General features: G+C 41.2%; 3 protein-coding genes across 3 annotated transcripts; 2 read left to right on the forward strand and 1 right to left on the reverse strand. All coding sequences in view use genetic code 12, as the record gives it.

Moving 5' to 3' along the window:
- Positions 1-538: 538 nt before the first annotated feature.
- IFF5 (Iff5p) lies at positions 539-4,435 on the reverse strand (the record flags this gene model as incomplete). Its single annotated transcript, XM_064921723.1, has 4 exons — positions 539-807; positions 1,342-1,686; positions 2,089-2,104; positions 3,413-4,435. 4 exons carry the CDS (start codon positions 4,433-4,435, stop codon positions 539-541), a joined length of 1,653 nt encoding a protein of 550 aa, XP_064773350.1.
- Positions 4,436-11,757: 7,322 nt separating this feature from the next.
- Positions 11,758-14,727, forward strand: GAT1 (Gat1p; the record flags this gene model as incomplete). The annotated part of the gene is made up of 1 exon (XM_064918473.1): positions 11,758-14,727. The coding sequence occupies one exon, from the start codon at positions 11,758-11,760 to the stop codon at positions 14,725-14,727; it is 2,970 nt and encodes a 989-aa protein (XP_064773351.1).
- Positions 14,728-15,956: 1,229 nt separating this feature from the next.
- RJT20DRAFT_136414 (uncharacterized protein) lies at positions 15,957-16,523 on the forward strand (the record flags this gene model as incomplete). The annotated part of the gene is made up of 1 exon (XM_064918474.1): positions 15,957-16,523. The coding sequence occupies one exon, from the start codon at positions 15,957-15,959 to the stop codon at positions 16,521-16,523; it is 567 nt and encodes a 188-aa protein (XP_064773352.1).
- Between the last annotated feature and the right edge of the window lie 179 nt (positions 16,524-16,702).

Below are 16,702 nucleotides of genomic sequence, written 5' to 3' on the forward strand. Positions count from 1 at the left end.
GATACCAGGTATAACGATGTCTTATTGTGAGTTTTACCGATTAGACGGTGTATTAATAGAGATATTCTTATGTATGTATGTTATCTTTTAACAAACAAGGTTTAGAAAGGTTTACAGCTGTGGTAATAAAGTATATAATGCAAATATATCTTGGTGAAGTGAACACTTCTTATGAATAATATTAACTCGGGCTCTTTATTTTATACGGCTAAGCCCTACCTTTCTCTTTATTTTATACAGCTAAGTCCGAAAGGTTGCAAAAAAAGGATTGCTACAGTACTTAAAAAGTAATAAATTATACATTATACAGTGATATTGAAGGCTCTAAAGAACATCCCTTTTTGAAAATCAAACATGCTTGATAAAACAAGTGACAGAACATAATAAACCAAATCTTTGCTTTTGAAAGACTCAACAGAAAATAAGAATACAAGAGAATGCCGATAGCAGTGTGGCTATTGGGTATGGGAACTCATCTTAAGTGTCGCCATATAGGCGATACCGAAAATGACATTAAAATACTTCCGAATGGATTTAATTAAAATCCAAAGAATCCTAAGGTGACTAAACCAATAAAGGCTGACAACATAGCATTGTTACTGTTCACAGAGGAAGATCCTCCTTCCGCGGCAACAGCAGATGGAGCTGCTGGAGCAGCTGCTGAAGTAGATTCGGCGGCAACAGTAGCAATGGTCTCCAAGGTGGACACACTTGGGGCAGCTGGAGCGGAAGAAACTTCAGGGCCAGCAGCAGTTCCTGGAGCAGCAGTGCCTGGAGCAGCAGCAGTGCCTGGAGCAGCAGTACCACCTGGAGCAGCAGTACCACCTGGAGCAGCAGTACCACCTGGAGCAGCAGTACCACCTGGAGCAGCAGTACCACCTGGAGCAGCAGTACCACCTGGAGCAGCAGTACCACCTGGAGCAGCAGTACCACCTGGAGCAGCAGCGGTCTTGGTGGCCTTCGCTTCTTCTTCACATTCAGGGCAAGTTACGGTCACTACTTTCGTGGAGACTGCAGTTGCTGTTGAAAGAGATCCGTTAGGACATGTCGTAACGTAAGTGGTAGTTACCTCGGTAGTGACCTCAGTTGGCTTAGGACCAGCTGCAGTTTTGTTGGCTTCTGTTGTCTTTTGAGCTTGAGCTTCTTCCTCGCATTTATGGCAAGTTACAGTGATCACTTTAGTGGAAACTTCAGTTGCTGTTGAAACGGAACCATCTGGGCATGTAGTAACATAAGAAGTTGTGATCTCTGTAGTATATTCAGTTGGTTTATCGTTGGGGAATAAAGATGTGGTGGTAAACCATACTCCATCTGCACTTGTTGAAATGACAACAACTCCACTATCGGTTTCTACAGACCCATCTGATTCTGTTGCGATAAAGGTAGTGGTGTACTCTGTTGGGTTAGGGAATAAAGATGTTGTAGTGAACCATTCTCCATCAGAACTAGTAGAAATGAGTACAACACCACTGTCTGTGGAGACTGAACCATCAGAATTAGTAGTTGTGAAAGTAGTGGTGTACTCCGTTGGTTGAGGGCCTGGGAACAAGGAAGTAGTAGTGAACCAATCCCCATCAGATGAAGTAGATATGATAACAACGCCACTATCAGTTTCAACAACTCCTTCAGAGTTAGTTGATGCGAAAGTAGTGGTGTATTCAGTTGGTTCTTCACAACCAACGCCATCTCTTGCACAAAGAACAGGATCGGAAGCGGAAGGAACTTCAACAATTACAGTGTCAGTTCCGCCTGGAGTATCGGTCTCCGTAACAGTAGTAGTGAAAGTTCCGGTCCATGATGAAGTAATGGTTGTCTGCGAGTTGGAAGTTGAAGGCACTTCAACAACTACGGTGTCAGTTCCGCCTGGAGTATCAGTCTCCGTAACAGTAGTAGTGAAAGATCCAGTCCAGGTAGAAGTAAGAGTGGTCTGTGAGTTAGCGTTGGTTGGTACTTCGACAACTACGGTGTCAGTTCCGCCTGGAGTATCAGTCTCCGTAACAGTAGTAGTGAAAGATCCAGTCCAGGTAGAAGTAATGGTTGTCTGTGAGTTGGCATTGGATGGAACTTCAACAACTACAGTGTCGGTACCACCTGGAGTATCCGTCTCAGTTACAGTAGTAATGAAAGAACCGGTCCAAGTTGAAGTGATGGTTGTCTGCGAGTTGGAAGTTGAAGGAACCTCAACGATAACTGTGTCGGTTCCACCTGGGGTGTTTGTCTCAGTAACAGTAGTAGTGAACGATCCAGTCCAGGTAGAAGTAATGGTAGTCTGTGAGTTGGCATTGGATGGAACTTCAACAACTACGGTGTCAGTTCCACCTGGAGTATCGGTCTCCGTGACAGTAGTAATGAAAGTACCGGTCCATGTTGAAGTAATGGTTGTCTGTGAGTTGGAAGTTGAAGGAACCTCAACGATTACAGTGTCAGTTCCACCTGGGGTGTTTGTCTCCGTAACAGTAGTAGTGAACGATCCAGTCCAGGTAGAAGTAATGGTAGTCTGCGAGTTGGTGTTGGATGGTACTTCGACAACTACGGTGTCAGTTCCACCTGGAGTATCGGTCTCCGTGACAGTAGTAGTGAAAGATCCAGTCCATGTTGAAGTTATTGTTGTTTGCGAATTGGAAGCAGAACTAGAAGACACCTCAGCACTAGATGAAGCAGCAACACTGGAAGATGACGACTCAGATGCAGAAGCTGCACTAGAAGAAGCTTCGCTAGATGATACCTCGGATGATGCAGCGGAACTCGAAGAAGCAGCAGATGATGTAGCTTCAGAAGATGAAACAACAGACGAGGAAGCAGCAGATGAGGAAGCTTCGGACGAAGAAGCAGCAGACGACGAAGCTTCAGATGAAGAAGCAGCAGACGACGAAGCTTCAGATGAAGAAGCAGCAGATGAGGAAGCTTCAGATGAAGAAGCAGCAGATGAGGAAGCTTCAGAAGATGAAGCAGCAGATGAGGAAGCTTCAGAAGATGAAGCAGCAGATGAGGAAGCTTCAGAAGATGAAGCAGCAGATGAGGAAGCTTCAGAAGATGAAGCAGCAGATGAGGAAGCTTCAGAAGATGAAGCAGCAGATGAGGAAGCTTCAGAAGATGAAGCAGCAGATGAGGAAGCTTCAGAAGATGAAGCAGCAGATGAGGAAGCTTCAGATGATGAAGCAGCACTGGAAGAAGCTTCAGATGAAGACGCGGACGACGATGCTTCAGATGATGATGCTTCAGATGAAGAGGCAGCACTGGAAGATGCTTCAGAAGAGGATGCTGCCGTAGAAGATGCCTGAGAAGAGGTTTCTGACGACGATGCCTCTGATGAGGATTCAGAAGAAGATACAGCTGATGATGAAGACACCACTGACGATGATGACTCCGATGACGAAGTTGCAGAGGAAGAAGAAGCTGATGAGGAGGATACTTCAATAGGTGCCGGTGGGATTTCTTTACAGGCAATACAAGCAGCGGGCATTCCTGGCGTTGGAGGAGCAGCATTGTATTGGATAGCACCAAGTGGAACGGAAAGTAATCCAAGGCCATTGTCAGTTGTAATTTCGAAGTTATCTTCGACGTAACCAAGACCAATGTTGAACTTTTGAGATAACAACCCAGCACCGCGGAGGGTTAAGATACCAGTAGTATCATCATAATCCCAAGCCGAAAGAAGTGGTAAAGTAACTAGTGGAATATCCAAACCAATCTTGTTTCCATTACCGAAATTAGCGACGGTGAAAGTTTGTGGAGTACTTATAGCCTCGACTCTCAAAGAAGAATCTTGGCTTTCTAAGTAAATAGTTTGTGTTTGCTCAAATGTCAACAAGGCAGTGGCAATGAATACACTTGAATCTGGACCAGCAGTTATACATCCGGTACCTACAACTGCACTAGTCTGTTGATAGATTTCATTGTAGAGACAAATTTGGCCATCATTGGTAATAGAGCCAGCTGGTGCACCAAGGGTAACAACACCAGTGGATCTCTGATTTTGATAAAAGACCATTAAACCATTGTTAATCCAAGAAGCAGAGGTGATGGACATGATTGGCACGCCGACAGATCCATCTCCTCCCATATAAAACTCACCATCGTTAGTGAAGGAAGCTCCCACAAGTTGATAAGTTGGGGCAGTTAAAGAATCAGCAGAATTGAAAACAGTGACACCATTTGGACCGTTAACTATAGTGTTAATGAGGCCTGCTAACGCGACAGTCAAGGCAATTAAATTGTTGTTACTAGTAATGAAGAAGGAACCCTGAACATCAAGATTTCCCACAATAGCAGAAACCGCGTTGTTAACGATTGAGTAGTAGACGCCAGCATCAACAGTAATGTCACCAACAGAAAGGTTAATTGTACCAGTTTCAATAGTATTTTCAGTTATTTCTTGTGCCCAAGCTCCGCTTAGCAGCAAAAGAGCAGGCACAATATATTTTTTGAACAACATCGTCTTGTAATATTCAAAACTGAAGGTCAGAAACCGTTACTGTATTAGACGGAAATTCAGATCATATATATATATATATATTGTATTTTTATCAACCTCACAATGTTCTTCCAGGTTCTCTAGTATATTTGGAATAAATCCTTCTTTAGGAGGGTCTTTTTGCAGTTATTTGGAACCAGCCGTGAATTTCAGGAACAATAGGATGCGTGCATGTCGTGAGGAACTATGCAATAATTGCATATGTTATGCGTTTTCGTCGATCCCTGTTTCCAATTGAGGATATAATAATATCCAATTTCAGCGGAACAGCCAATGAATGAGACATATCGAGCATATATAGCTTATCTAGCATATCCAATACTGGTCTTCGAAAGGAAGTTGACCTCGACTCCATAGTAATACGGTCAGACTATGTCAATTATATGATCAAAGCTGGAAGTTCCTATGCAGGTCTTGAGATCTTTAAACTTTTTGGCACAAATATTTTTTCTCATGGAGAAATATTATTTAGGCACCTAAAGATTAATTGGGTAATTGTGTTTTCTAATACCGTGTACCCCAACGGTAAAAGTAGCCTTTTCTCTCCTTTGGGATAAATTCAGCCAAGGGTCTTCTTCTATCATGGACTATTGTTCGACTTTGGGGTTACTTCTGTCTATTTCCAGTAATAGAGGTTTTCCGCACAAGTTGTAAATCCGATGGTTTCATGGTGCATCGTCTCAAACTTCTACAAGCTCTTCTTTGAAGAAAGTCTGTGTATCACGTTTGGGAATGTGTCAAAGCAGAGGCTATACGTCTCTGCTTCGCTTGCCCCAGATGATGGACCGTGAATCGAGTGCCTTCGTACCCCTAGAAATATATCTAAATAATACTATTCTTGGATAGTTCATTATAGTTGATTCAAATTTTAGTTGACTGTACGTACAGATCTCTCGTTGATTATAAAGCATGTGAAACAACAAAACATAACCCTATTGGGAACCATGCTCTAGTTACGGTATAAAGAAGTCATGCTTTCCTATTTGGCTAATTATGTTTACCAAAGATTGGTAATCCATTTGAGCAATGGAACATTGGAATACTGAACAATAACGGATTTTGAATCCTGAAATAATGTTATGTTGACAATGGTACCCGAACTTGTTTGGTAAGAGGTCTATTCCCTCTTTGTTCAAAACCCCTTTTTCGAAGTGCTATTGTCTCATTGTCATAGAACAAGAGTCCCTTAACTAGAGGTGTATTGTAATACGCCCTTCTCATAAGAGCTTCGTAAAGAATTTTAATTCGTAGATATCCCTTCATTATTCACTACGAACACAATAGTCGTATCCAAGGTCCAACACGGATAAATACACGGTTTGATTATATTTGAATTTCGAGAAGCTTGAGAAGCACTTGGTGATGCCTACTGAATGTTATTCGTCATTGTTGGGCATTTCGTTGTGCTCAATGGTCAGAAACTCCAGACGCCTCTGGGTAATACAAACCACAAATAAGTAGGCTATGTTTGTGACTTGCAATTCTTCGTCTATCTAGCCCTGAAGCTAATTCCCCCATTTACTTTTCCTTGAGACCGACCGTTTCCCTGCATTGCTGACTAGCCTCTATTCATCTCACCTGCGTTAGTCACTTACTAAAATTGACTAGTCTCCACTCCTGGCTATGATGGGAATCCCCCATTTACTCTGGAGATGAAATGAAATTTCACGCACTGATATTCTGACATTGTCGTCACAAAGACTTCCGTGCCTATTGTTGATGTCTATTGTTTGGTGAAAAGTTTGACTCCGTCACAGTTCACAAAAGAATTGAACAGACCGCGCATAGTTGGACTTCATTGTAATGGTTTAAAGGTATAGTGAAGGGCTACTGTGAGATTACTGGTCAAGAGCATAAGACTTCTAGAAATGGTCCAAGAGATCCGTAACCAGCGTATCTGGCGGTGTTAATAAGAAAGGTTGTTACGGTGATCGTCCATATTAGGCAACAATGAGTTTCCTTTTGGAAAACAATCATTTAGTCCAGTCCGAGAGATTGCAAAAAAAGAATCTTTGAGTCCTTGTACTACAATATTATTGGAAGAGAAGATGGCAACTTTGTGATGAATTGAGGTCATCCCGATTCATGTTCTTCTGTAGTCTTCAGGGTGCTGGCCAGAAGTAAAGTTTGATCTTATTATCGCAAAAAAATTAAACTTAACTGGCCATTGGTAAAACATATGTGAATCGCTAATCCTTCTAAAAGCTTAAATGAATCCTACAAAGATGACCATTGTCGAAATGGAAGGCAAATTCAGGAAAATATTCCATACCATTCAATAGAGCATAGAAGTATTTCTTATTTGATCGAAAAATAATATCAAGATTAAGCCATATTCTGATTCTGCTATATTTAGATGTGGGTATGGAAATCAAAAACCAAGCAGCATGAACACCATTTCAGTTGAGCTGAAATAGAATTGGGTATAGCAAAGTGTTGTGTAACACAGAAGATCTCTTGTACCAACAAATTTCAACAATAGGTTTGTGGTTCAACCTTCCAGATAATCTTCACTGGTAAGTTCCAAAAGTGAACAGAGGTTGATTCCTTGGCAGATCTTTCTTCAGTTTTATGATGAAATTAGCTTTTTGACAATTCCGTCGACTTCCTTCCAGAGAAATTCTCATTCAGTTGGTACTGGTGAATCCGAATAAATCCCATTCCATAGTCTTCTGTCAGCTTACTGCATTTTATTCTTGACGCTATTTCGATCTGTCATAGTACAAACCTTCGACCTAAGAGACAAGGACTGTGCCCCTTCTGCTGTGGAATCCAAATGTCTCAACTTTTAAGTTCAAAACTGAACAAGCTGAGTTTAGAGCCATTACCAAAAGAGAAAGCATATAATTCCAGTTAATGACTCAGCTATTTAGTGCACGCTGGGTTGGTCGTTGCTCTCGTGATGTAAATATCCAGGTACTCTAAACAAGGTATGTCGGCTAAAAGCTACCACAGTTTCAATTTGGCCTCTCATGGGAATGACTACATACTTCAAATTTCTTTAACGCAAAGTGCTAACAATAATTATCATCCATTGAATATCGTCATTACCATCAATTAATTATTAATTGTGAAACAATAGTAAGTTACCAATGTAGCTGTTCTCCTTCCGCCATTTCATATAATACAGCTACTACAGAAACCCTCTTCTAAAGAAATCTTCAGGCGAAGTTTTCATTTCCACAATTGAGACGAAGAATGCCCTAATAGTACGCTTCATTCTCTCTTTATTCTGAAATGACAACCGTAAATACCGTTGTCGAAACGTATCTTCAGATTACAATTCAGGAAGGAGTCAACCCTTGTTTGGTAAACAGCATTTTAACGAAAAATATCTAGTTGATTCCAATTTGAAGACTCTGGACGCGTATCAATCAAAATATTATGAAGATTGAGCCTATTGTGTCAGTGGATTACCCATTGCACATAACGACAGATAATATATAAGTAACAATATGGTTAGTGTAAGGGCTCAGATGCAGCTTTCTTTTTTTGACGTCATCGTCTAAAGTTGCATCGTAAATGAGGACGTTTGGTATATTTGAAGTGGATAGAAATAAGCATCAACTCTTTGAAGGGATTGATTTACCGTTGAAATTATAGTTGATGCCCATATATAGTGAAGTTAGTGGAACATTTGAGTCACTATCTTGTCGTCTTTAAGCCCAGGCTTGTAATGAAGTATGATTGAGGGCCAGGAAACAAGGACAGAATCAAACTAATTAATCTGACTGTGATGACAGTAGTATTTTTTGGACATGTTGTCAAGCCTTGTTAGGACATTCTTTCAAGTAGAAGGGGTCTTCATGTGGAGGTGACGATGTATTGATACATTTGGATACATTCTCTCTTGGAAACCAGAAGATTTCTCATTGGAATGAATATTTGCACTTAATAGAGTAATAATAATCCCATAAAAACAACTGGAATGTCACTAAAGATAGTATATTGTTGAGAGCTGGAAATATCCTTGAGGGTCAAGTCCCTGAAAGAATGTAGAATTTGACTGTTGTCTTTGGCATACTCTTCTGTATATAATATTCATAATGATTCAGATTATCGTCTTCGTTATCGTCTTCGTTTGCAAAAGTAAACAAAAACACAACCCAGTAAACACTACATGTCAATGTTGAATTGAATATCTCTTGCTTGTGATCTTTAGCTTACAGAAGTTTGTCGAGCTCTTAACAACACTAAAAAGTTGGCTGCAAATGTCCCTTTTGGCATCTTTATATACACGTAGAAGTCACGTGAACATGTTGGGGTAATGGTCCTTTACTTTTTGCAGCAATAATCCACCATTAGAATTTTTTAGAACTCCGTAATAGTATGTGACTGTTGGATCTGGGGTGTTCGTTGTTATTATCAGTTCATTTGTTGTCTTCCACTTTTTTTGAGTTTTAGTTGACAGATTGCAACTTCTGGTATACAAAAAATAGTAAGTTATAGTCAACTTTTTGCAAAACTTGGTTATGTTTTAAGTAAATTTATGGTGACAGTACTTATGATGAAGTTTGTTTTCATTACTTTGAGGTATTTATTCGAACAGTCGGTCAGGCTATGTCAACTAGCTTCTAGTCAATACCTCCAAATAACCACAATTATCAAACTTCCTTACAATAATCTCTACAAATGGGTATACCAAGCGTTTATTATTACACACAGGAAAAATTGCATCCATATAATTGCATCCATTTATGTATATTTATCCGACGATATTATAGAAGCACAGGGTGTCACTAGACATGTACGACGGATGCTTGGGAGCAGAGAAGAGATTTCTTCAATGCAACTTTTATTACAATGGAACTAGTTCATAGTACATGTCCAGTTTCCGCCTGAGAAGATGGATCCCCCACTGAACACTTCATTCGACAATGTTACATACGCATGGGTGCACCTTACCTTTTGGTTTCCCCATAAACCGAAGCTCATGATTCCTCGAGGTTGAACAATATACCCACTTCCTGCTCGAACCCCCCCCTCCTCCATCCTAAGCCCACGAGATCGTAGCATTGGCAGCGGAACATTTCACCATTTAGAACTACCAAAAGCCGGAACCGAACGGAGCCCGAGCATCCTCTGCCTCCACCATATGAACGCGGCGGTAAAATGTGTCACCTTTACGTTATAGAAGTGCCAATAGTTACTATATTCTGCCATTTGTCGTTGGCATCAATTATACTGTCCCGATAACACAGCAGCGTTACCTGGGTTACATACAGGAGGCGGTTCCGCGATAGGTTTATCGCACCAATGAAATCGCGCGATAACGAAGCTGACACCCGGATGACGTAAGCAGAGCTAACTGATATCCAGCTAGCGCAGGTGTTTTGCTGCAATATCAAACCAATCAGTGCTGCAATTTCCAAACGGGCAATCGAAGAATGGCAAAATTACTGGTGACGACCAGGGAGGATAGAAGGTCGTAGGGAGACAGCGGAGTGGGGGATCACACGCCAGGGGATCGTCAACGGGGAGTAGTAGAGAGAGAGAGGATAGAATGATGAACAAGGGGCTATTCAATGATGCCAGAATCGTTTACTCCCAACAATAATCGTTGGTAGAAGCTCCCCCTCCATCTATATCTTGAACTAGTCTAAAACTTGCAACTGCTCCCACCAAACACAGCATCCAACCCCGACGGAGCCCCCGAAAATAGCAAAATAGTTTCTGGAACACCATTTCTGGAACACCATTTAGATCCTTCACCGTGCCAGGCCCTTACGGTGTCATGTCGTGGGACCGTTGTCGCTAACGATATCCCTTTTTAAATTTAGAATTAGTCCAGAGGCTGATAATCCTGGTGGGATTACTGTACCGGTTGCTGTTAAGTATGGTAATAATAACCCTAATAATATTGCATTATTTCATACCGATCTCAATCGAAGAACAATGGATATCACCATATAATATATCTCAGATAATGCCGGTATTTACTGTTTATGCCCCAAGCAAACCAATAGCAATAGCAAATGTAAATGCAAATGCAAAACCAAAAAGCTAAGCAATCCATTGCAATCGAGGACACTTCCAATATCCAACACACATGGGTTCCCCTGTCCACCAATTCGTAGAATTCAATTCTCTTGGAAACCATTCACCATGCCCGGACCGTCGTTGCCAACGTCTCTATTTCTGGCTTCTTTGTTGTCTCGCTTGTAGCTACTGTGTGGAATGATGGATAATTTATTCATCATCCGACGGTATTCTCCTGTTTCTGATTTCTGTATTGTATTACATTAACCTATTCCTATTTCTAATCCTGCTTCGTGCCTGCCGTGCATTGTTTCTGTTTCTCCGTTATAGTAGGTACATTAAAGCCATTTCTAGTGGAACGGAATTGGCATCTTGAAGTGTTGTGCCGATCTCTTTCCGTGTTTCTGTGATCATCACTGGAGTCGGTTGGTAGAAGGAATACCAGGAAGACGAGAAAGGACGAAATTAAATATTTAATTTAATTTAATTGTTATTCTGTTATACTGTTACTGTTAATATTAATATTACTATTTGCTGTGGATTAGTATTAATTATAATATTAATTAAATTATTCTTCTTATTGAATCTTTTTATTCTTGATTCATTATTCTTTGATTCTTGATTCATTATTCTTTGATTCTTGATTCTTGATTCTTATTAATTTGTTTGATTCTTGATTTCTTGATTCTTTATTAAATTTGTTACTGTTGTAATAGAATTTTGGTTGATTTACTACCACTTCTTACGTTCTTAGTGCCGTTTGATTTCTGTGTTGCTACCATAGGACTAGTGATTTCCTTTTGTTCTTTGTGTGAGTTGAGTAACACTGTAATATTACTGATCACTATTACTGGCACTGGTTACTGGTTCTTACTATCACTGGTTCGACATCAACTTCATAATAATATAATTAGAGCCGTCTCGTCGTGATTTGATCAGTTTCTACAAAGATCTCGCTTAACCAACCAACCAACCAATAAACCTACCAGCCAATAAGGGTATAATACCAACAGTTACCTATTCATATAATCATCTTCACGAATATCTCATACCACTTTTTCTATATCTCATACCATAGTGTCATAGTGTCACATAGTGTCATAGTATTACATTATCACATACCATAGTGTCATAGTATCATAGTATCATACTATCACCTAACATACTATCACATACCATAGTATCATAGTATCACATATCACATACCATAGTATCACACACCATAGTATCATACTATCCCATACCACACATCACCACTTCACTCCATACTACTTATACCACTTATACCACTTATACTATCTACCATGAACATCCCTTCCAACAGCTATAACACCGAACACGGCTCGTCAAACTCATCCTCCACCCCAACCACTACAACTACCACCAACAACAACAATATCAACAGTAACCATAGTCACCACAGCAACCACAACAGCATCAACAACATTAATAACAACATCAACAACATCAACAACAGCATCAACAACAACAACATCATCAACACCACTACATCTCTTTCAAATACCCCGACATCTCCCTCTACAAGCAACACCGTCCCGACAACAACAGTCCACAGCAACCTGTCTTCATATCACCAACCGAAGTTCCACTTCAACCCCCAACAACACAACTACAATAGCATGAACGGCCCCTCTGCTGCTCCAACAGGCCCCAACTCGTCCAAGAACTCGACCAAAAGAGACCCAGCCGTGACTCTAGCAACCCTCTTGTCCGAGGAAATCGAAAGCATCGATGGTCTCTGGAGAATGTACAATAAGGCCAAGGAATCGCTTCCGTACAAGGCACGGATGGAGAACTTGACCTGGAGAATGATGTTTATCACCAACAGGAACAGTAAAGAAGGTAATGGCAAAGGTTCTGGCAAAAGCAGTAGTAATGTCAAGGTTAAACAAGAGGTAATACTGGAAAAAGTGAAAAATACCAGTAATAACCATGAAAAGAGTACTACAATTCATAATAACGACGTCATTAGCAAGTCTAACCAACTTCCACACGATGACGATGCCATGGACGATGACGACGATTCTCTGGAGTCGTCTACTCTCGATCCTGCTGCCGAAGAGTTCGATTACGTAGCTCATATACGGAAAATGGGCCAGAATAACGTGGACGACGGGCCTCAGAACACGACAGGAGCAACTGGAATTACTAGAAGTACCCACCGTTCAGCAGGAAGCGTAGCTCATTCTGATATGAGAAGCATCGACGGCTTAGAAGCGTTGAATAGCTTGGATGCAATGGAGGGGTCCCATATAGATTTGGATGCAAATTCTACTCATTCAGGCTCTAAGCATGCCAATAACCTCTCCAACAACTACAGGAAAAGGCCAGCAGACTTCTCTCCCTTGATACTGGGCCAGGGATTGCCTGGAGGCCATATAGGGCCTTCTTTCCACTCCAATTTGTCGATGTCCTTGCACCAAGAGAAGATAAAGGGAGGTACCATGAATCCGCATCCTCTCCACAACCATTACGACTCACTTCATGACCAGCAAAGCCGGAGTAACGATTCCCCAAGCACCACTTCGTCTCATGCCAACCTTAATCATCATAGTCACAACCACGAGTCCTCAGCTTTCGAATTTTCACTAGATCCACTAGCATTCGAGGGTCCTAACAATAACTACAACTACAATGATCTAGATGTCGATATGATGGGCTCAGACCATCCTTTCTCGGAGAAATATGATAAATACGAGAGATTTGACAAGTTCTCCGACCGTTATACCGATGATATTGATGACTTTACAAGCAATCCGAACCCCCACCACAACCACCACCATAGTCATAGCCTTAGCAGCCAAAACAGCAGTAATAACCACCAAAATCATGCCACTATAGGCCCTGCCAGCATCCTTCATCAGTATTCAGATGCAAATACCGCAAGATATGGCCATTCCAACAGCATTGTAAGTAATGTAGCGACTCCTACGAACCTTTTACGTCATGACAATTCCCTTACTTCGCTTCCAGACTTCCACCATAGCAACTCCCATGGAAATGGCAACAGACCACCCATCAGCCGTTCTATCTCTCAGACTCCAACCAATTTCTCGTTCCAGTTCAACCAGAACTCTGGATTTGCAAATAACGGGAACTCCAACGGATCAGGAGCTCCTCAGCAACTGCCAGGGTTGGATATCACCACTCCACAGCTTGATTCTCAGCAGTTTGCTGATTCCTACTTCGATGGTGTGAACAACAGCATCCAAAGTACAGCCAGTAGCAGCAGCAGTAAATTTGGAGGTGGTTTCCTGACTCAGCATTTCAGTTTTAGCACCAGTGGAACTGACAGAGACCATCCACACTCTCTTCCTAGCCAGAGCACTCTAACTAGCTGGAAAACCGGCGGCGATAGTAACTGGAAGAACGGAGCTGAAAAGATTGCAAAACCATCATCCAAGAAGTCGAAATCGTCTAAGAATTCAAAATCCAAGAAGAATTCCTCTCCAGCGGACACACCAGTGGGTACACCATTGAAAACCCTGCTTTCTCTGACTTCATTGTCATCTCTGGCACAGTCTGGCGTTTCTTGTACCAATTGTCATACTAAAACAACTCCATTATGGCGTAGAAATCCACAGGGACAGCCATTATGTAACGCTTGTGGACTTTTCTTGAAGTTACACGGAGTTGTGAGACCTTTGAGCTTGAAAACGGACGTCATAAAGAAGAGACAGCGTAGTACCAACCCTAAGAAGTCTCTGAGTGGACCTCTGGGCGGAAAGGACTCCGATGGGGACGACTTGAACCCAACTTCGATCCTGAGGAGTGACACCAAGATAATTCGTAACTTGGTTTCGAATGGAGGAAACAAATCTGGTAGAAATGGATCTCTCACCACTCCCCCAGTTGAGCTTGATGAGGTGAAGATCGAAACACCCATCTTGCCTTCTTCCAAGAAGAAATTACCTTCCATCAGCGGTGCTAGAACGAATTCCACTGTCTCTTCAACTGCAACAACTCCTAAAAAATCATCTAAAACGAGACCAAGCATGTCTAGAAAGAATACCAACCTCGAAAATCCGTTGTTCATCAGAAATGGCGACCAGGGAGGCCAGGGAATTGACCATGATAATGACTTCATCAATGTTCTCAACTCTGTATCAAATCAGTCATCACCCCAGGGGGGAATTGTGAAAAATGAAGACCAGAGCATGGAGGAGAACATTCAGAATGGCAATGGCGAATTTGAAAACGGTGGTGAAAATAATGGTGGAAATAACTGGGACTGGTTGAGCATGACATTGTAGAGATCCAATAGTTCGGAGACTAGCTCTTCCAATGATTAAGTTGATCTCAATCATTCTGTTGTTCTGAACCTAGAGCACAGTTTCACCAATATGGAGTGACAGTTTCTGGTTTTTGATGCACTTTTTATTCCTTTTTACATGTGATCTTTTATTTGTACACTCGTTTGTTTGACACAGCTTCGTTCATTTATTCTCTCAACAAGCCTTCAATTCTGCGGTTCAGAATTTTTCGGTAATTAAAAGGTGTTAATACAACCCGTCTGAGTCCCAAAAGCAGTGGATCGTAATCCACCGGTCAAATCCTTTCAAAACAATACAAAAAGCGCGAAAAATCTTCATCCTCTCCTATATCTGTACTAGATTTAGAAACCTATCTCTTTTATATTACTCATTTTCAATTCTTTGTTGTTTAATTAGCTTTTTCCACTTAGATTTTCAGTACACATTTTTATAGAAGGACATGTAGGAAGAGTGTAGGGATTTAATGGGTGAAGGAATCGAACGGTCTTTTATCGTTGGGAACCTTCTCTGCAAGGAGTTTATTCATTTTCACTGCTTTGTAGGGGGAAAACAACGTAGAAGAGAAATGGATATGAAGTTGTTTATTACGATGGTTGCATCGGATATGAAATAGTTTATTAGGATTATTGCAATGATGGAAGTTCAAGGCCTATAAGAAGCAGGGAGAAATATGATATTTTAAATAGGAATATCATCCTTTTTCCTTTATTAACATCTCTTATTTTGTTACAGCAGGAAAAGCTATGAATAAGAGAAACGAGAATGAACTATCTTATTAGGATGGGTGCAAAGTTGAAACACAAGACTTTAAGAAGCATCTAGGAACTTGACATTTAAACAACAACATCTTCCCTTTTTCTTTCAAAACATCTCCTTTAACATCACAGCACTGCTCTAAACACCTTCTCAATTACCCTCCAAACAAAACTACCCATCTCCAACGTCCATGCCTCACATTAATTGATTGCAAAAGCCACAATTTGCACCCAATGAACTGACTCACTCACAAGACAACTGGTAGCATCAAAACACCCCAAACTCTACACCTGTGTAAGGACGAGGTCTCTGGCTCCACAGATCATCGATTCGAAGCCCGCGTTCTCTCATTTCTCTGCTTTTAATCAAAGCAAAAAGATATAAATTCGTTTTAAATCATCGATATACTTTTCTACAAACCCCCAGAAATCAGGAAACCTCTGCCGACCAGGATGACTATACCCTCTACCAAAAGATACCCCAAAGTGATTATCCAATATTGTGCCAAGTGCAAATGGCAGAACAGAGCCATTTGGTACGTCCAAGAGCTTCTCCAGACGTTTCCCGAAGTTCTCCACGACATTTCCATCCAGCCCATCTATGACCAACCAGGAATCTTCGCTATAGTAGTTCAAATCGATGACCTCACCGAGCAGCAGATCGTATATAAGCGCAGATTCAAGTCGGCCGAATTGGCTATGAAATACGGTGATAAAGATGGGTTGCAAAGGGAAGAATACTATTACGATGGGTTTCCGGATGCCAAGTTCGTGAAGATATTGATTAGAAACCTGTTGGAAGCGGCCAATGGCGGAGTTGGCGAGGTAAAATTGGGACATCATGTGGATAGAGACGCTGGAAGTAACTTCTTAACCAGTGGTGGTAAGGAGAAGAGTGGGAAGGAGGTGGATGAGGGAGTGGATGAGAAGGGAGGAAAGAGTAGGAAAGAAGTGGATACCAAACAGAACATAGAAGATTTGGATCCGTTAGACTGCAAAGAATGTAAAATAGAGAGTTAATTGGGCGTTAATTGGGAGTTTGATGAGATGGTTTTTAAGCTGATTTCATTTGGGTGCAAAAAAAATGGACAAATAAAAGATAATTAGTTTAATAAGAATTATCTATACACTTATCTTTTAAGAGAAGGGAGAAGGTGGAAAGCATTGATTGAGGTTATGATTGAGGATTGGGGGTGGGG

This window comes from Scheffersomyces xylosifermentans (assembly GCF_036884685.1).
Source record: "Scheffersomyces xylosifermentans strain CBS 12540 chromosome Unknown RJT20scaffold_6, whole genome shotgun sequence".
In the NCBI taxonomy this organism is placed as follows: domain Eukaryota; kingdom Fungi; phylum Ascomycota; class Pichiomycetes; order Serinales; family Debaryomycetaceae; genus Scheffersomyces; species Scheffersomyces xylosifermentans.